Source organism: Pelodiscus sinensis, chromosome 8 (genome assembly GCF_049634645.1).
Source record: "Pelodiscus sinensis isolate JC-2024 chromosome 8, ASM4963464v1, whole genome shotgun sequence".
Lineage (NCBI taxonomy): Eukaryota > Metazoa > Chordata > Testudines > Trionychidae > Pelodiscus > Pelodiscus sinensis.
This window is the reverse complement of record NC_134718.1, coordinates 67,732,548-67,754,054: the sequence shown is the minus strand read 5'-3', so window position 1 is coordinate 67,754,054 and position 21,507 is coordinate 67,732,548. Positions and strand designations below refer to the sequence as shown.

At 42.5% G+C, this 21,507-nt stretch overlaps 1 protein-coding gene across 23 annotated transcripts in view; it reads left to right on the top strand.

Annotated features, from left to right (window-relative positions):
- Positions 1-21,507, top strand: part of ADD3 (adducin 3) — a 181,277-nt gene that overhangs the window by 147,047 nt on the left and 12,723 nt on the right. For all 23 annotated transcript variants that reach the window (XM_075935505.1, XM_006135013.4, XM_075935497.1 and 20 more), the window contains 10 exons: positions 3,841-3,979; positions 5,816-5,967; positions 6,085-6,165; positions 7,661-7,810; positions 8,481-8,624; positions 8,714-8,812; positions 11,055-11,237; positions 13,131-13,388; positions 14,661-14,780; positions 16,021-16,110. In XM_075935505.1, coding sequence (XP_075791620.1) covers positions 3,880-3,979; positions 5,816-5,967; positions 6,085-6,165; positions 7,661-7,810; positions 8,481-8,624; positions 8,714-8,812; positions 11,055-11,237; positions 13,131-13,388; positions 14,661-14,780; positions 16,021-16,110 — 1,377 coding nt within the window. In that variant the 5' untranslated portion in view covers positions 3,841-3,879. The remainder of the gene's footprint in view (positions 1-3,840; positions 3,980-5,815; positions 5,968-6,084; positions 6,166-7,660; positions 7,811-8,480; positions 8,625-8,713; positions 8,813-11,054; positions 11,238-13,130; positions 13,389-14,660; positions 14,781-16,020; positions 16,111-21,507) is intronic.

Sequence of the window (21,507 nt, the reverse complement as noted above, 5' to 3'; positions counted from 1 at the left end):
CTCGACCTGCAGGATGCCTATTTTCATATTATGGTCCATCCTGCACACAGACGCTTCCTACATTTCACAGTGGGCGCCCGACTTTACCGATACAAAGTGGTCCCCTTTGGCCTTTCAACTGCCCCAAGGGTCTTCTCCAAAACCCTGGCAGTGGTAATGGCAGCACTCCGATGGCAAGGGGTTATGAGAGACCCATATTTGGATGATTGTTTCAAAAAGGGCTCCTTCTATCATGAAACCAAGGCCATGATTGACACCACAATGCACCTTCTTGTCAACCTGGGGTTCCACATAAACCACGCAAAATCCTCTCTACTGCCAACACAGACATTAGAGTTCATAGGCGCTTACCTTGACACGGTGGCAGCAAAGGCTACACTGCCCGAATACAGGTTCGTCACCATTTGCGATCTTATCAATGCTGCACGCTTAACCCCTACCATGACGGTGCACCAGTGTCTCAAAATTCTCGGACATATGGCGTCTACGACATACGTAGTCAAAATGGCCAGACTCCACATGAGTCTTCAGTCATGGTTGGCAACATCCTACAAGCCTCTCCAAGACTGTGGCTATCCCGCCTCGTATCCTCAAATCCCTCTGTTGGTGGACAGACCCACAAAACATGTTGGAGGGTGTTCCCTTCCAGGCTCCTCCACCTACTCTCACATTAACTACAGATGCCTGGGCTGGGGAGCCCATTTGGACAATATTACAGCAGAAGGCAAATGGTCGCTCATGGAACAAACTTTTCATATCAATTTCCTTGAACTGCAAGCAGTCAGATACGCCTGTCAACGCTTTGAACAATACATAGCGCACAAGTCAATCGCCATCATGACAGACAACACGACGTGCATGTATTACATCAACCGCCAGGGCGGAGCTCAATCCCCATTCCTATGTGCAGAAGCCATCAAGTTCTGGAACTGGTGTCTCATGCACTAAGTTACCCCAACAGCCTACTATCTCCCAGGCGAACTGAACGTCACAGCAGACATGTTAAGCCGCATGTTCCACGACCAACATGAGTGGGAAATAAACAGACATGCTCTCGTTCCACTTTTCCTCCATTGGGGCAACCACACCCAGATCTTTTTGCCACAAAGATCAACAGAAAATGCCATCTTTCCTGCTCGAGAGGCCTTAGGGAGATAATCCCTCGGGGACACCTTTTCCATCTCATGAAGCACGCACCTCCTCTATGCCTTTCCGCCCTTCCCTCTTCTGCACAGGGTTCTCAACAAGATCAGGGCAGATCAGATGCAAGTCATTTTGGTGGCACCTGCGTGGCCCAGACAGACATGGTACCCTTACCTTCACAAGATGGCGATGACGGACCCGCTCCCACTTCCTCTCTATCACGATCGCCTGTCACAAAATCATGGAATGACGCTCCATCCAGACCTTCACAAGCTCCATCTCCACGCCTGGCTCCTTCATGGCTCCAAAATGCCGAGACTTCCTGTTCAGAGCCAGTGAAAAACATACTGATCAATAGTAGACGACATTCTACTAGGAAAACGTACCTATACAAATGGAAGAGATTTTGCCATTGGTACAACGCCTCACATTCAACACAACCAGAATCCATCCCCATTCCTATCCTTCTAGACTACTTACTTTCATTGAAACTATCAGGCCTGGCCCTTAGCACGATTAAGGTCCATGCAGCTGCCATTGCAGCCTTTCATCACCCTATTGATGGCACGTCCTTCTTTGCTAATCCATTAACTAAGCGCTTCCTTAAGGGCTTACTCAACACCTTCCCAGCTGTCCGCCCACCAGTCCCTATCTGGGATCTGAACCACGTTTTGAAAAGCTTAACAAAATCTCCCTTTGAACCCATCGTTACCTGTTCCTGATCCCACCTGTCCGTGAAGGTATCCTTCCTGGTGGCTATAACCTCCAGCAGGAGAGTGAGTGAACTGGCGGCCTTGATGACCGATCCTGCATACACAGTGTTCACAAAGGACAGAGTAATACTTCGAACCCACCCAAAGTTCCTCCCTAAAGTGCCCTCCCCCTTTCATGTTAATGAACCCATACACTTACCTGCCTTTTTTCCGAAACCACATGCAGATCCCATCCAAGCTGCTTGGCACACACTTGATGTCTGAAGAGCATTGGCTTTCTACGTCGATCTCACTAAGCCCTGGCGTTTATCTCCTAGGTTATTCTTGTCTTATGCCGAACAATCTAGAGGGCAAGCAGTCTCGTCTCAGAGAATTTCGAAATGGATCACGTCTTGTATCCAAACTTGCTATACCTTATACAATAAACACTTACCTGAAACTATAACCGCTCACTCCATCAATGTCTTCTATGATTGCCTTTCTTAGCAATATTCCTCTTCAGGACATCTGCAACACCGTCACTTGGTCATCCAACCACACATTTGCACAACATTACACACTTTCCTCTTCAATTGCTTCCTCCATGGCAGTGGGACACGCAGTACTATCCACAGTGACTACCAAACGGCTCCAAACCCACATCTGCAAGCCGACAACCGCTCTGTAGTCACCCAGAGTGGAGCATCCATGGGGACCACTCGAAGAAGAAGAAAGAGTTACTCACCTTGTGCAGTAACGGTGGTCCTTCGAGATGTGTCCCCGTGGGTACTCCACTACTCTTCCTCCTTCCCTTGCTTTGGAGCCTTGCTCTCTAGTGGGTAGAGACGGAATGGAGGAGTCGCGCCACTCAGGTGCCTCAGGATCCCAGTGGCACTAGGGGACACTGGGGCGTCTGCGCTGCGCGGCAGAAACTGCTGGAAAAAGTCTCCGGTCGCCGGCGTGAGGACGCACCAGCACCCATAGTGGAGCACCCACGGGGACACATCTTGAAGAACCACCGTTACTGCACAAGATGAGTAACTCTTTCTTCTCTTGTCAGGTACTAGATCTGAAGTGGCTCATGCCCTTTCCACTACAAAAACTCTGTGCAACTAATGTGGAATGGTATATAGTATACTCATGAATTAAAACATTATAATAGGTAATTGAAACCAACAACAAAAAATCATGTGGGCTCTAGTAATGCACAGGTGAACCTTTGCACCTGTAGGGATCCAATTGCAAGATGCTCTGGTCAATAGTACTGGGTTAGGTCTTATGGGATTTTGTTCAATAAAAAGATAAAAATGTTTTCAGGGTTTCATAAGAAGTATCATATCAGAGAGATGAAGTAACTATGCCAACAGGAGACGCTCTCCCATCAGCATCTTCACTAAGTACTAGAGTGGTTCAGCTGCATCAGTGCACCTATGTCATTGCAAATGCTATATGTGTATACAGGCCCTTAATCTGACCATTCTGTAACCACGGCAGTTTAATGAGGTCTAAAATGAAGATACAGTAAATGTAAGTGTAGGAGAGGGTAATTTTAAAAATGAGTTTCAATACAAGTGCTGTGGGTTTACCAGATGTTATGTGTTTTGAGGTATCTACTTGAATAGTCTCTACAAAATATAGCCTTCTCCTGTCCCTAAAGTAACTGCATTTTAATAGATTCCTATTCTTAAATTCATGAGCTGCCAAATAGGCAAAAAATAGTTCTGAACTTTTAAACCATCTCTCTAGTGAATAGTGTGATCCTACATAAGGATGATCTTGTGGAGAAATCAAAATACTGAAAGATAGGAGAGCTAAGTTCCTTTTTCAGCAATGCCACAGACATACCCTGTGACTTAGTTTTTCAGTGTTATGAGCAACTAAAATGGGGTCTTACACTGGGAAGTGTAGGTTGACCTTAATAGATAATGATTAAATGTACCCTGCCTATAATAATCTCACTGTGTTGAGGAAAGTTTATCACAGCTATTCTCAAATGTTTATGTAGGCCTTCCGAGAAGACCTGGAATGTCTTATTCAAGAACAGATGAAGAAGGGCCATAATCCAACTGGACTTCTTGCATTACAACAGATTGCTGATTACATCATGGCAAGCTCTTTTGCAGGTTTCTCTTCTTCTCCACTGAGTAAGTGAACAATTAGTATAATTGCCAATATTTTTCTAAATTTCTGTCTTCCTTTTATAAGGTGCTGGGACCATATCCATTCAACAGAATTTCTATCCTGGTGTTTAAGCTGTAAAGCAGTAAAAATTGTGGTCTTAAATAATTTTAATCTTAAACTTTCACTCAATATTTGGGATCAGAAAAGTTAAAGGTATAAAAATAGCTTATAGTTAATAGTTTTGCAGCTTATCTCAACAAAACTAATACCCAACCTCATTACGATTTTACTATGGTACACATAAATAGTAATATGACAACTAACATCATAACTTGGCAGCAATTTACTGTAGTAAACTTGCCTTGAATTTTCAAAACTGAGAAGGAACTTGTTCAAATGCATACCTTGCCAGGGGCATGAAAGCGGCTTTTACTAAATAGCAAAATGTAGTAATGAAAAAAGTGAAGATTCTTGCTAGGATCATGCACTGAAGTGACAATCTTCAAGGAAAATTCCTATGGCTAATTTCCAAGATCTTGAATAGTTGAAACCTTATTAAAAAGGCATATTAGCGTTAAACATTCATAAGTGTCTGTGTACAATAGACAATTCTGTCTTTATAGACTGTTCTCTGCATTGCCTGCAGACATGGAGGTGCAAATGGGATAGCCACCTTCATGAAGTGACATAAGCTGTATGGATGAGAATATTGGAATTAGAATGTTTGTAAACAGAAATGAAAAGCAACTAAATGCCTGCAAGCAGCATGAGGATTATTTAAACACACCTTAATCATGGCTCCGACTAATTGTGTACCCCAAATCAGAAGAGACAATAGAGGGCCAAAAAAAATGCCACAATGGTGAAATAGCTGTTACAGGCAAAAAGGGTTCCTTTAAAACTTATAGCCAGGTTCTAGTAATTATGAGAAGATCCACACATTTGGGAATAGCGGCAAGGAGTCCTGTGGCACCTTATAGACTAACTGAAGTGTAGGAGCATAAGCTTTCGTGGGCATGACATGCTCCTACACTTCAGTTAGTCTATAAGGTGCCACAGGACTCCTTGCCGCTTTTGCAGATTCAGACTAACACGGCTACCCCTCTGACATTTGGGAATGTTAAAGACATGGAATAGCTATTTCAGGATACCACCCGAAATGGTGCTGCAGTGTAGACCTAGCCTAAGTGACCCATGACCCAAGCTGCAAATGAATGCAAAAAACTTCCAGGGTCTCTATTCCATTTATGACTGGGAAGATTGACAGTCAGTAGTCTTCCCAATCATAAATGGGAGAGGAGGTGCTCCATGATACACAATTTAATAGAGAAATTGTTCTGTGATACAGAACAGTTAGAGAAGCTTTGCAATAGTTCTTATTTCCTCCCTCATGACATCCCTAGAATGAACTACAATGACTCAGAATGAGAAATCTAATTGAATGGCTATTCGTGTGCAAAACCCATAGGAGTACTTCCAAAAAGACTGTAAATGTAGCTTAACTCACCAGTACAGAAGGTCTTAAAACATTGGAATCTGTTCAGAAGTATGTTTCCTTGAAGCACAGGAAGTTCAAACCTGAGAGGTGCTGTCTGAGTAGTCCTCTGTCAATAATTTACTCTTCCTTCTCAAGATTTGGGGATTTTAATATTATTTTAGGATACAGTTATGAGGGCCTTATAGTACAAAGGTTGTTACAGCAGACCTAGAAATCACTACACCTGTTCTGCAATCCTACTCTAATGCTGTTAGTTTTTAGACAGTACTGAGATTCTCTACTCCTAATTTAAGTGTACTGCTTTTGGAGAATCACAGAAAGAATTGAATTGTGCAGTTTGCCACCTATTTTTTTCTTTCAGGCCTTGGAATGGTTACAGCTATCAATGACCTACCTGGAATAGACACCACCTCATTTGTTAAGGGAGAAAAACTTACTCGTTGTAAATTAGCCAGCTTATACAGATTGGCTGACTTGTTTGGATGGGCACACTTAGCAAACTCCTACATCACTGTGAGTATTTTTAAGAGTAAAAATAATTTGGTTTTTTTCACCTGTATGTTTAATTTTTCAAGGATTATTTAACTTAATACAATAATAAATCAGCAGTCTCTTCCCCCTCCTTTGTAGGTAAGAGTAAGCAAAGAACATGACCACATTCTAATCATTCCAAGAGGCCTGTCTTTTTCTGAAGCTTCAGCTTCCAATTTGGTATGTGCATCCGTTACATTAATAATAATCACTGAGGCTTAGAATGTTTTGTGACAGTTTTGCATCTACTAAAGCAGAATATTAACATCAGGCTTTTGTTTTTCTTTTTGAAATTCACACAATCATCTGGTGAACAGCCAGATTAATTTTTGGGATTATACAAAAAAATCTCTGCTCCTGAACCCTTATGTCCAGGTTTTGTATTCACTTTTCACTGCTTTAGTTCTAATGAAGTTTTAATTTTCAGCAAACTTTTTGCATTTTAGCTGGGCTCCCACCTGGTCTACAAAAGCAAGTCAAATAGAATATATCAGATACTTTATAAGTATAACAACCACTTATCAGTAATGCATAGTGCTTTGGTCTTCAGATCACTCAGCATGTATTAATCACATGAGATCCTTGTCAACAATAAGGAATATATTATTATCACCATTTCATAACTGGAAAATTGGGAGCAGCAAAGAAAAATAAATTGTCCAAGGTCAAAATGGAAACTGGCTTAAAGGCTCCTAATTCAGTGTCTAGACAGCCAAATTAGGCATTTTGCAGTGTTGTGAAAGACCTGGAAAGTTTGTTACCAAATAGTCATATCTACTGGTGAGTCTTGCTGACAGTTTTTGGAAGAGAACAGCAGATAGGTGGTGCAATATGGTCAACTTCCAAAAATAGAGCTAAAAAAATAAGCATAAGAATTGGATTTTATATGCTGCTTTTATTACTTCTGTTACAGTTTAGGGATTTTTTTAAAATTGTCTGCAACTTTTAATGTGTTTAATTGCAGTTGTTCCGAGATTGAATCTTTGTTTTCACATTAAATTGTATTAAAATTGCAAGTGCAAATTAGAAAAATTAGCAGGTCTAATTTATGTTATAACACAGTACATTAATAATTGTCTAAATATATAGTTTATCTGAAGTGTTCATTTGAAATGCTCATTTTTAGCATCTATTCTTAAACTACAATAGTTAAGGATGTATTTATAGGTATCTGTATGCTAAATATATCTTTGAACAGAAGCTTGTTATTTGAGACTCTCCTGCAGGCTTTCTACTCCAACTGAGTATGCTTGGTATACTATGCTGCCATCTCTTCCTTTAGCTAAGGGGCAACCAGATCAAAGAGGAATTTCTTCATCTGTTTATCAGGATTTGGCCTTTACCTTTTCCTTGGCTGTTTCCTGACAGCAGGACTATATACTTACAAGTGTTAGGGCAGCCAGAACTAAACATTATGTTATAAATGAATGTGGTAAAAAGAAAAACTTAGCTTGCTTTAGTAGAGATGAAACTAAGCATAAGTTTAAGAGCAAATATGATAGTTGCCAAATTAATGCCATCTCCTCTCTCTCCCCCCCCCATGCCCCCCCCCCACCCCTCCACCTTTTCCCATGATGGTACCTACTGAACTGTACATTTTTTTGGTTTGTTTCTTTTTCAGTTTCATGACCAACTTATAATAGTTTGCATTAGTTTCCTTTGTTTGACTTCGCAGGTTAAAGTAAATATCTTAGGAGATGTAGTGGACCAGGGGAGTACCAATCTGAGCATCGACAATGCAGGATTCAGTCCACATGCTGCCATCTACTCCATGCGCCCTGATGTCAGATGTGTGATACACATACACACCCCTGCAACTGCAGCTGTAAGTCATACAGTATCTTATCTTCTGACAGTGGCCAGTGCCAGGTGCCCCTAGAAAGAATGAACAAAACAGCATCATGTGGCCCATCCCTTGTTTCCCTTTTCCAGCTCTGGCAACAGCTAGCAACACCATCTCTGCTCATCTTGGCTAGTAGCCCTTGATGGACCTGTCCTCCATGAACTTATTTAGTTGTTTTTTGAACCCTGTTATAGTCTTGTGATGAGAATGAAATGAGGAAAAGATGCATTAATTTTAATTGCCAGAGAAAACTTGCTTTATGGTGCTATCTTTTATGTGGCATCGTCTCCCAAATGAAAGCAGTGGTAGCAGTTCACCAGATTTTAAACTAGACTGGATAAAGCACTAGAATACTATCTACTCCATATTGAGATTCCTCTTATCAAGCCAGCATATAGCCAAGACTTCCCTTTCATTTATGAATATAGGAGGGACAGAGTAGTCCTTGTCTACAGGTGAAGAACCCATGTACTAGAGAAATATCATAGGGAATAATTTATCACTTATGTAGTTAATTTTGGAGTGATCACCAGTTCCTTTATAACTTTGGAAGATTAACCATGAGGCTTGTGGAACAGGGCACTTTTGTACGGAACGTGGGTTTAAATTTTTGTTTTGGGAATTTCACAAACATTCAATTTTCTTGAAACAGGTTTCCTCTATGAAGTGTGGTATTCTTCCAATCTCTCAAGAGGCTCTGATTCTGGGAGATGTTGCTTACTACAACTACCAGGGATCTCTTGATGAACAGGAAGAGAGAATTCAGCTTCAGAAGGTTCTTGGACCCAGTTGCAAGGTAGTCAACCTTTATTCATGATTTTCATTAATCATTTGCATGTACTGTACCAGTTTCTACCATTTAACATTAGTGTTTTCATTCTCTAGGTGTTGGTCTTGAGAAATCATGGTGTGGTAGCATTGGGAGAGACATTAGAGGAGGCCTTTCATTATATTTTCAATGTGCAACTTGCATGTGAAATACAGGTAAGAGAGATGCTTTATCATTGTTTAATTTCCTGAAGGAAATATTTATACCGCAACAAATTATTGCAATGGATACACATGACTCTATACGGTGAAAGCTCCATTATTGCAAGGTATTCAACAGAATATCTGCTGTTAGGCTATTTGTGTAGAACAGAAGTAGTCAATAGGAAGGCCATGGGCCCAGCCTGTACTGCCAGACATTTTTGAACACAGCACAATCTTTTTATTTAATTACCATTTGTTTTAGTTCCTTCACTGGAGTTTGGGCCTTGGCTATACCTTGACCAAGATATTTGAACCTTGACAAAAAATAACTGGCTACCCTGAGGTAGAGGTTCTGTGGGATAAAGAGGAGACTTGCTTTTAATTTCAGTCTATAATAGAAACATGGTTCTGTTTACTGCATTCTCTGTGCACAGTTAGTAATATCGAAAACACTCTGTGTATGAGCTTTAGTTAGTGTAGGCATAATGTGTTGGCTTTGCTGTGCAGTACATTGTGTTCTCACTTCAATGAGTTTATCCCATGGGACAGTATCATTTATTAGAAAGTCAGTGTATAGCCATATAACATTACAAAATGATACCGTTTCATGGACGTTATTTTAGGAGCCATTAAAACTTTGCCTGGATTTCAACAGGTTATTTGGCAATCTGGGAGGAAATGTAGAGGGATCTGTAATATTACAGGGCATATTTGGAGTCCCTCTTGTCTAAATGCAGATCATCCAAGTGAAACTGCATTGACACTTTTCACTGTGGACAGAGGGAACTTTCAGGATCATGTGTCCAAGAGTGCATACTTCTACACCCCACAGAGCATTGCTCCATAAACATTCCCTGCAGGACTAAACTCAGTGACGGTCAGAGGAGCAGGAAGGCAACAGATCCATCAGTCCTTACCCTGTATAGAAATGGGACACGAGGTTTGTGGGAACCTGATTCATTTCATCTAGCCCACAGCCCAAGGCTAGATGCCCTCCCATGAGACTGGAGTCATAAGCAGAGGCTCAGTAGCATGTCCCTGCATCCCCAAGATGGAGGGATAATCGGGGAAGTGCCATGTGCTGTCCCCTAGCACCGGCTCCAGAGCTCCCATTGGCCAGGAACCATTTCGGGCAAGCAGGACCTTAGCCTAAATGTGCCACCAACTGGGAATCTGGGAGCCATCTGAGGTAAGTGCTGCCTGGCTGGAGCCTGCACACTGAACCTCCTCCTGTACCCCTGCCTCTTGTCCCAGGTCAGAACCCCCTCCTGCACACTAACTCCCTCCTGGACCTGCCACCCCAAGCCTGAGCCCATTCCTGAACCCAGACTTCCTTCCAGAGCCTACACCCCAAACCTCTGCCTACACCCCTGAGCTGGAGCCTTCAGTCCCTCCCCGACACCAACCTGCTGCCCAAGCTCTGAGCACTTGCACTTCAGGTCCCAACACAGAGCCGGCACACCAGACGGAACCCTCACTTCCTCCTGCACCTCAATCTCTTGCCTCAAGCCGGAGCCCCCTCCCACACTCTGAACCCCTGTATTTCTGGCCCCACCCCAGAACCTAGGGAAAGTGCTGAGTCTCCATGGCACACTGCCCACCTCCCCTGCGAGGCTCTAATTGGTATTTTTTCTTCTGGGTCAATGGCCCCTGGTAGAAAAAAGGTTCTCTACCCCTCCGTGGAGGATTGAAGAGTTCCTTCCCCCTCTGTCCTTGTGGTAATTCACAGCACCCAACTTAATTACTCAAGCTGAATGTTGGGATGAAAGGGAGGATTGTTCACTAAGAGCACAAAGCAGAGGAGACTGGCATATTACAAAATAAATTAAGCAGAATCCAGAAATCACTTGTTAGTGACTTATTAGGGAATTAATCAGACATCCAGTTTTCTTTCTCTACAATAGCAGGGTATATCTCTATCAAGATTAAAGAGATTTCTCTGTCTTCTACAGCTAAAAGTACATTGTTGAGCACTTAACAAATAATTGACGTTTATAGCATTCACTCCTTCTAGAGTCATTATTATTACTGTCATTCTCAGCATGTCTTAATGCAGTTGTCATAATTTTAGTGCAAAGTGAAGCAACCTGAGGACATAATTGCAGCCAATGCTTTGTTTACAACTTGTTCATCTTAAATTCAAACATGCTGAGAATTCTGCGCACACACACACACACACACACACACACACACACACACACACACCCATCTATAAGGTAGCAAATTAAAGTTTTGTGGGTTTCTTTTGTTGTAGGTACATGCATTAGCTGGTGCAGGTGGAATAGACAATCTTCTTATACTAGATATGCAGAAGTACAAGCCTTTTACACACACTGTGGCAGCAGCTGGAGGAGGTGGAGTTAATATGGGCTCTCAACAAAAATGGAAAGTTGGGGAGCAAGAATTTGAAGCTCTTATGAGGATGCTAGACAACCTGGTAGGTACACAATTATAACAGTACAAGTGCAACCCTTGAGAGTTTGAGTGCTTTTCACTACTCAACTCTTTGTGGAACGAGGCCATAAGAAAAGAATTGTCTGTGATTTTCTTTACAATCAAATGAAGTGTTTAACTGAAAAGCCGTTTTTATTAAATATTTAGTATCTCCTGAACATTTGACTTGGAACTGAATGTAGTTTTTTAAAACAATATTTCCATTTCTAAAACCTAACACAGCAGAATAGTGAAAGCTGATTAAGCTAAAATTTCTGTCAAAGCTATGGCTTTATATGTATAAAGTTGTATTGCTACAACATATATTTTCCAGTCATCACCTTAGTAAACATACTTGGAAATTTCTGTTTTTATTTTGTTATGGATTGTAGTGTTTGTTTTTAATTTCTCTCATTTCCCCCCCTTAATTTTTATGGACTTAGAAAAAATGAAGTTCAGTACTATTTGTTCAAAATGTAATGAATTCATGTCAGATTAAGTGATTTGCTGATAAAGTAAAAGCAAAGCAAAAGAGGGTGCCACTTATCTAATAGTGTAATTGATGTCTGAGCCCTGCATATTGCAAGTTGGTTAGATGCCCTCTTTGCTTTGCTGTGTGGACTGTCTATATCATAGGTCAAAACACAGCAGCTGGGAAACGACTCTTCCTTCGCATGAGTAGACAGGGATTGGATGGGTAGGAGTGGGTGAGGGTGGAGCATGGGCTTCACTAGGGATCTGAGCAAGTTGTTCACTACCCAATAAGCAGAGGCTTATCAGGCAGTCAAGTTGACTACTCGCATTTTCTCCCACCCCTTGGTGCTTCTGTATCAAAGGTAGCAAGGGGGGGAAGCTTAAAAAGCTGTCTCTCCCTAGCACCTGTCTCCACAGTGCTACCTCCTATCAGAGGCAGCAGTGCGGGGGCAGGGAAGGCTGTTGCGAAGCAGTCCCTGTCCATGGCGGTCACAGATCCCTGCCGGGACCCCCCACATACAGGGGCTGTTGGACCTGGCGTGAGCTCAGTTGCCGCTCACACCGGGTCTGGGAGTTACCCCCGCTGGGCCTCTGCAGTTTAAATGTAGTAGGAACTGGGCTGCCTCAATGCCTGGCTCCTACTACATTTAAACTGCGGAGCCACAGCAGGAGTAGCTCCTGGACTTGGTGTGAGTTGGGACTGAGCGCCTTCCCTTATCGACTACACGATTAGCCAGTTAACTGCCTCTTAACATCCTTGGCTTCACTGAACATGCTGGCCAACACAGTTCAGCTGGCATGAAGGGGCAGGAAAAGAACTAGTTCAACTTACTAGTCTCTCTCTCTCTCTCTCTCTCTCTCTCTCAAGCACGAACTGAGCAGAAACCAAATTATGACTGTGGGTCAACCTTTGGTGCCTGCTCTGCTTCTGTGCTCAAGGCAGAATTCCAGAGGCCAATTTCATTCAAACTATGTTGTTTTCTATCAGAGAGGAAAAGTTATCTTTGTTGGCTCTTTAATGGAGGGTGGAATTGATTATTGTAAACTTTACAAATTATCCTTGATCCTGTCACATTGTACAGTTCATCAGGGAAGTGGAAAGACTATCAAATGTGTGGAAAAAACTGCAGTCTGTCTACTATGATTCTGACTAGGGATGTGAGCTAGTAACCGAGAGCAGCCCTCCCTCCCTGTGGGGAGTTGGAAACTGAGCCCCCCAATTGGAATTTTATATCCCTAATTGCTGACTTCAAAATATTTTTCATTTATTGATTTATTAAAAAATCTTTAAAGGAGTATATGCCATATCTCTGTGATGACTGCAGATAATTCATTTAATACATATACCATGATCTAAAATTTTCATTATCATAATTTCTTATTCTTTGTGCATTATTGGCTTATCTTTTTCTTACCTCCTCAGGGATACAGAACTGGCTATGCTTATAGGCAACCTCTAGTCAGAGAAAAACCCAGACATAAGAGTGACGTTGAGATCCCAGCCACTGTGACTGCCTTTTCTTTCGAAGATGACACAGTCCCGCTTTCCCCCCTCAAATTCCTAGCACAAAGACAGCAGCGGGAAAAGACAAGATGGCTGAACTCTCCAAATACATACTTGAAAGTGAATGTGCCTGAGGAGTCTTGGAATGGAGAGACTAGTCCCAGAACTAAGATAACGGTAGGCACTATTTTTGGTAGTTAGCTTGTTCTTACTCACCTGAGGAAAAAGTGAATTACACAGAGATCATATTACTAAATCTGGCCCATTTACAAAATCTCTTTTACTGGATTATCTAATTAGGTAAAAACCTATCAAACAAGAAGATATGCTTGCCTGGGATTGAATGTGAAGATAACTGCTGCAATGAGATGTCCTTTCTTTTGGGGGGAAATTTTGGTGGTAGAAAAAGAGACAGCTTTGTTATCAAGCCCTTTAGCAATTTCTTCTTATGTTTCTTTTATAATAGGAGGGTTTTTTTGTACTGCACCTAGAAGGCAAGGAATTACCAGTGCATCAACTATAGTGTGTCTCATTTTTCCTTCGATGTTAGGGCCTCTCCTTCCCCAGTGGAGTGCTGTCTTTTTCCATGCTAAATCAATATCTCCGTGCTTGTTGGGTCTAGGACACTTGTCACCATCTCTTATCAAAGACAACTGATCAGGACTTCTTTAGAGCCTATGAATGCCACATGCTAACATATGTCTCTGAATGATGTGCAGGAATTCTTCTCGTAGGGCTAAATATGTTGCTTCAATCACATTCCCAACCAGCTACAGGAGAGACCACACCTCTTGCAAAGTGGTGCCTAGTACCTATAAAATCCCATTAAGTATCCACCAGACCACAGTTGCATGAAGCATAGATTAAAAGCAGCAGCTCCACCTGGTGGTATTTTACCAATTTCTCTGTACCTTTTAGTTTTGATGATACACCATCAGTGGCAGGCTTATGTTAAATTTTTGCTTAAAAAGGAAAAATCCCAATACAAAAACTGTAATTAGTAGGGGTAGAAGTTTACAGTACAAATAGAGTAATAGGGAAAGAGACTCGATTCTGGGGCCACTAAATGCTGTATTAATGGAATAAAAAGTTCAGTGGCCTTTAGCCCTTTTCTACAGGATTTTGGGTAAAAGCTATCCTTTCTAAACATAGTCATGTCAATATCCTTTTGCAGTTACGTGTTATTTTTCAAGTGAGAATTTCAATTTTTTATAATAATTTAATTAAACCTCATACAAGGCACATAAGTAATATATCCATTTACAAATTTGTAAACGAGGGCACGGAGAGTTTTAACAAATTAGCAGTGATCTCAATGAGTGAATAGCAGAGATGTAAATAGACCCCAGAAGTCCTTGTTCCTCCTCCTAACCACTAGACTATGCTCTTTCCAGTGGCTACATTCTCCCTTTTTTTCCCCACCTTACATTCTAAACATTTTTCTTGCAGTGGATGAAAGCTGAAGACTCCTCCAAGACTAGTGGAGGAACACCAATCAAAATTGAAGATCCAAACCAATTTGTGCCTCTAAATACAAACCCAAGTGAGGTTTTAGCAAAGAGAAATAAGGTAAGAAAAAATTAATAAAGAAATGTGTACTTGCTGTTTACAGGTACTAAATACATTCTAATTTGACAGACAAATGATCATTAAAAATAGTAGTAAATGTTTTACTGAAAGTGTCATAGCTTTACCAAAAAAATTTTCTTTAAATTCCACATGGTATTGAATTGAACAATAAAGCTGGTAGCACCGTTGTTATAGATAGACCTTTGCAGGATGATCAGCTGTTACTCTGGGAATGACAGATCAGAAATGGCTCCAAACTATAACCCTAGGATTAGCACAAAACTTCTGTAAATTTGAATCTAAATCTGAACTGACCCATGTCTCTTATGCTGTAGGTGCCCTTTCCCAAAACACTGCAGAAATGTATGGGTAGCTTTTGGGAATTAGTATTTATTTTAAATGGACATTACTATCATGAATATGAAAAGCGGCCATTTTCCAAAAGCTGACCCAAACCTCACTGTAGGCATGATTGTTTTGCTAGACATGTAATGCTGTTTCCAGGAAATTATGGTATTTACTTTCTTGGATTCTTTTGGGGTTAAAAGGCCATACTACCATCCCTGAGGACTGAATATGATTTAGATGGAGCAACTCCCTTCCTTCAAAAGGATAAATAAAAAAATGTCCTATAATTGCCCAGATATTGATTTAGATTACGATTATCAATCTAGGATACTAAGCTTTCTCTTCCTACGTAGATTGACAAGCCTTACTGTGAGAGGGGCTACCAGTCCTGGGGAGGAAGGGGGTTGGGTTTCTTTGTTTTCATTTGTTAGAATTTAACTATGTGCATCATGCCATGTAGACCGGGCTGCTAGTTGAGGAAAGCAGCATGTCATTCAAATGAGGCAAATTCTGTGAATATTTCTGTGACCACACGTGGTATTTACCTTTTGGCAGCTAAGCCTGTGTCATCTTGCCTCGCATATTCAGATGTTATGTAGCTCTGCAGAGGGACTTACCACCACCAGGGTCACATACATGGTGGCTCACACAGGGTGTACAGGTGGCTGGGGTCAGGGCCAGAGTGAATCTTTAGAGGTGCTGAAGTGGGGTCATAGGATCAGCAAGTGTGATCAGAGGTAGGGGGCACCCAGAGCAGAGCACTACACATTCCAGTGCTCCAGTTGTGCTCCACTGCCCAGTACCTTGGCCATACAAAGTTGATGGTAAGAAAGGGGTTTGCTATGCAAAGCCAATAGATGTTTCAAATAACATTTGCCTTTTTTCTGTATAGATTCGTGAGCAAAACCGGTATGACTTAAAGACAGCAGGACCACAGTCTCAGCTACTGGCTGGGATTGTTGTGGACAAAAAGCCTAGTCTGGTAAGTGTACATCATGACTTGGGTTTAATTCACTGCCTTAAGTGGGTTCTATCAGTCTTTCTCCAAACTTGAATATTGGTCTTTTCTTTTTAAATGTTTTATTAAATGTGTCTTAAAATTCTATTTCTTCTTCAAGTGATTGCTCATGTCCATTCCATGTAGGTGTGTGCATGCGTTGTTGGAAGTTTTTCCCTTAGCAGTACCCATTGAGCCAGTAGGGGAGCTCCCTGGAGTAGTGCTGCTATATCGGCTAATATATACTCCTGCTGGCCCTCCACTTCCTCAGTTCCTTCTTACTGCATATGAGGGTCCTTGGAACGTGCTTTACTCTTGCTTTGAAAGCACCTCTTAGCAGTCCTCAACTTTTGTTTCATAGTGCAGTTACAAGTTTCATTGTTCTTATCTCATTCTGAATAGTTGTACAGTAGACTTCGGATAATCCGGCACCTTTTGGTCCTAGGTGGTGCCAGATTATCAGATTTGCCGGAGAATCAGGAGGTCCGGTACAGCTGCATGGCTTAACAGCTGGCCAGGACACAGTCTCCCTCACTCCTCCCTCCTCCGTGCTGTAACCTGATCCTCCTTCCCCTCCCCTTCCCTTTCCCCTTTGCTGAAGCAAAACGCTCTTCTCCATACTGTAACACGATCCCACTCCTTCCCCCTCCCCACACACCTTATGCTCTGTCTGGTTACAGCCAGCATGTGTGCTGAGCGGCAGGCTTTTTAATCAGCTGGTCAGGAGCGCTTGGCATTTTGATGCCGGAGTATCAGGAGTGCCGAACAGTTGGATGCCGGACTATCGGAGTTTTACTGTAAATAGTTGTTAAGTGTTAGCGCTTAGCTGGCAATTGCGGAGAGGCTCAAAGGCTAGCCGATCTCTGCGCAGAGGATTTCTTCATGGATAACCTCCTGCATCAGGGAGTGCTAGAGTCTGGCTGGAGTTCCAGGCCCTTTTCTCACGGCCCACTCCACTAGGGCACAGGCCTCTTCTGTCGTCTTTGTGGCTCAAATCCCTATTCTGGACATCTGTAGGGCTGCCACATGGTCTTCAATTCACACTTTTACCAAACATTGTGACCTGGCTCACCACGCTAGGGAGGATGCAGCTCTTGGTAGGGCTGTCCTCTGCTTGGTAGACGGTTAGAACTCGAAACCCTCCTGGGGTTTCTGCTTTGGAGTCACTTGCATGGAATGGACATGAGCAATCACTCGAAGAAAAAACGGTTGCTTACCTTCCTAACTGCTGCTGTTCGAGATGTGTTGCTCATGACCATTCCAAATCCTGCCTGCCTCCCCTTTGGAGTAGTCTGGTAAGAAGGAACTGAGGATTGGCGGGCCAGCAGAAGTATATATTAGCCCGTATAGCGGCACCATTCCAAGGGTCTCTTCTGCTGGCCCAATGGGTACTGCTAAGGGAAAAACTTCCAATGACTCTCGCACACAACACACTCACACCTACATGGAATGGACATAAGCAACACATCTCGAAGAACGACAGTTACGAAGGCAAGTAACCATTTTATCTAAACAAAGAGATATTTTGATCTTTCAGAATACAAATTTTTATCTACAATATTTTAAAAAATGCATTTGAGAGGCCCCTAGTTACTCAGGGTGCATCTTAAAACGCTACAGTGACACAGCAACTGTGCTGCAGCTGTGCCACTGTAGTGCTTCAGTGTAGACTCTCACTATAGCAACAGGAGAGGTTCTTCTTTGAAGTGTGTTGCTCGTGTCTATTTCATGTAGGTGTGCACGCTGTGTGCATGTGTTTTTGGAAGTTTTTCCCTTAGCATTACCCGTTGGGCCAGCAGGGGAGTCCCCTGGAGTTGTGCTGGCATATCAGCTAATATTTACCCCCTGATGGCCCTCCACCTCCTCGGTTCCTTCTTTGTGATGGACATGCCTTTGCTCTTGCTGTGCAAGCACTTCTTAGCGGTTCTTATTGTCATTTTAGTCGTTAAAAAGTTCACTGTTCTTATCTAAAGGTTTTATTAGCTGTTAAGTGTTGTACTTAGTTTCAAGTATCCAGATGCGGGGCTCGCTTCTCGTCCCCTGTGTGTCCGGCAGGGCAAGCCTAGGCCCCTTGGCTTCAAGCCCTGTGAGAAATGCTAGAAGCCTAAAACAGACATGCATCTGACGAAGTGGGTCTTTGCCCACGAAAGCTTATGCTCCTACACTTCAGTTAGTCTATAAGGTGCCACAGGACTCCTCGTTGCTTAAAAACTATTTGCAACAATGTAAATGATTAAGTATTTGTAAGTCTTTCCTTGCTACTTTATATTTTAATTTCTGAAAATTAATTAAAATTAATTGCAAAAAAAGAGCCAAATATTTACAAATACAGCAAGAAATATTGCTGTATTACCATACAGGAGGACAAAATCATCTTAGTCATTTTTTTCCAGCTGTACTGTGATACCAAAAAGAATGAGATTCAAATGAGTAAGACTCACACCCAGTCATCTGAAGAAGTGAGCTGTGCCCACGAAAGCTCATGATACCATCTACATGTTTTGTTAGTCTTTAAAGTGCTACCAGACTATTGTTTGTTTTTTAAAGTTTTTCCTGTTACAGACTCAGCTACCCCTCTGAAATAATATACAACAGTGTAAAAAAATTTTCATGCATAAGTTTCAATAAAATCAGGTACCACTTTCCTCCCTCCCCCCATAATAATGTATTTGCAAATTAGATAATTCACATAGGCTACGTCTAGACTACATCCCTTTTTCGGAAAAGGGATGTAAATTAGACGTATCGCAATAGCTAAAGAAGCGGGGATTTAAATCTCCTGCGTTTCGTTAGCATAAAAATGGCTGCCGCTTTTTTTTGGCACGGAGCTTTGTCGGAGAAAAGCACCAGTCTAGACGCTGATCTTTCGAAAAATAAAGCCTTTTCCGAAAGATCCCTTATCTCTCTTGAAATAAGGGATAAAGGATCTTTTGGAAAAGGCTTTATTTTCGAAAAAAGCGGCAGCCATTTTTATGCTCACGAAGCGCTGGAGATTTAAATCCCCGCTTTGTTAGCAATTGCGGTATGTCTAATTTACATCTCTTTTCCGAAAAAGGGATGTAGTCTAGACATAGCCTGAGAGAAACATACGTATTGACCGGGTTTAGGAGCAAGAAGGACTTAAAGTTCTATGGTGATAATTTCTTGCTTCTTAGCAGATACTAAGGATATTAAAATATGATGATCTGGCTAATCATATAGTTGATACAATTTGTATCGACTATGCGATTAGTCAGCAAGTGCCTCTGCAAAGCTGCAGCGGGGGTAGCTCCAGGAGCTGACTTGAGCCAGGACTGAGCAGTCCTGGTGCCTGCCAGCTCTGGAGCCACCTGTGCTGCAGCTCTAGATATTAAATGTAGTAAGAGCCACTGGGTCTTAAATGCAGAGATTCAGTGATCAGTGCGAGTTGGGATTGCTTGGCCCTAGCTCACATTTAGTCCTGTTTGCGGCTGACAGCCCGGTATGCCATGAACGGTGGCTCCTGCTGGAGCAGCCTCTGTGCCAGAACTAGCCCTGGCCACTGCGAACAGAGGTTGCTTGGTGGTAGCAGCCCCATCCGCAGGAGGATCCAGCTCTCCACTGCTTCATAGCAATAGCCCCTATCCCCCCTGCTGCCTCTGATAGAGGCAGCAGAGGGGGCAGGAGGCACCCTGGAGATGGTGCTTAAAAGCCAGCTCCCCCCAGCACTGGTTCCTATCCCACCCCTGGCAGCAAGTGTGGGAGGCGCTGCAGAAAGCACAGGGCAAGCGGGGACTGCTTGAGTCCCTGCTCGCCCCCATGCTCCCTGCGGCACTTCTGCTTTTGGAATGCCTGTGAGGCTCTTCTACATCTCAAAAGCAGAAGCGCCCACAGTAGGAACTAGCGCAAGCAGGAACTGAAGCAGTCCCCACTCGCACCGTTTCCCTGCTGTGCCTCTGCCTCCCCTACCCGACGGAGACGGTGCTGGGGGGAACTGGCCGTAAACAGGGAAATGGCACCAGCGGGGGTTGCTTTAAGCCAGTTCCCCCCAGCACTGGCTCCTGCTTGCCCCTACTTGCTTCCTCCCTCCGATAGAGGCAGCAAGGCGCGGGGGGAGGGGGAGTGACTAGTCAAGTTGCTAGTCGACTACCTGATAAGCATTTGCTTATCAAATAGTCGACTACTCAACTAGTCGCTTACATCCCTCAAAGATAACTCTGCTTTTTCTTTAGCACAGTTGTATTTATTTCTGAGTTATACAAATGGCCCTAATTATGTATAATTTTGTATGCTTTTCTAGATAAATATAGAAAATCCACTTATTCTGACAAAGATCTTGTCATTTTTTGTGTGCAGCTGCCCCACATTTTATGTATGGGTTAAGACAATTTCCTCACTTTAATTCCCTATACTCTTGAAATGGTGCTGAGGTTTTGGGGTTTTTTTCCCCTTCTTTTCTCATGTAGTGCAAGTGAATGTCACCTTGTTGACTTAAAAGTGTTTTTCACTTTAAAACAATCACTCCATTTCTCCCTCTCTTATTTCTCAAGTTCAGTTTTATAAACAGTTTGCTTGCTGTAGAACTGTGGCTTCCAACCACTTCTGAAGCAGTCGCCACTATAGTGACCAGCCAAATAGCCACATGTGGCTAGTGACTAGTTTATTGAACACCATGGTTGTAGAACAATCATAAACTGAAAAAAGGAAATGAAATGTAGAAGGAAGAATTTATTGTGGAAATTGTAATAAGTTAATACTAAACAATTCAGACACCATATTAATGTAAATTATTGATGTAAATCTAGCCTGTGTTGATAGTGAAGTCCTACTCTTTTGATGGCTGTAAGTTAATTGTGATTAAACTCTTTGTATAGAGAGGGTCACTATTTTAGTGGGCTTTTATTAAAATTCAGGGCTGGCCTTACCATGAGGCAAACTGAGGCAGACTGTGGGGGGGGGGGGGGGGGGAAGGGCGCCACTAGAACCCAGAGTGTAGAAAATTGTCTGCTGCTGGTGCATATGTATTCTCTCTGCTCTAGATGCACAGAGATGGTGGAGTGACATGAGAGGAATAGAACGGGAAGAAGGCAGAATTGAGACATTTCAAAGTTTTGGCCCAAGCGAGGGGGCATGTGGGTGTCATTTGAGCTCCCCGCCTCAGGTGTCAAAATGTGGGCCAGCCCTGTTAAAATTCTCAGCAGAATAAATAGATATTAACTAGAGTAAGGGTTGTCACTCTTAAGCCATGTCTATATTTATGCTAAATTCAAATTAAGATATGCAACTCCATTATTTGTGTCAAACTCCCAATTTGAGGAGTACCGATGTCAATGGGGATGCGCTTAGTGTTCAATTTAGCGGGTCTTTACTAGACCTGCTAAATCAAACTCCGGAAGATCGACTGCCACAGTGTCAATCTTCTGG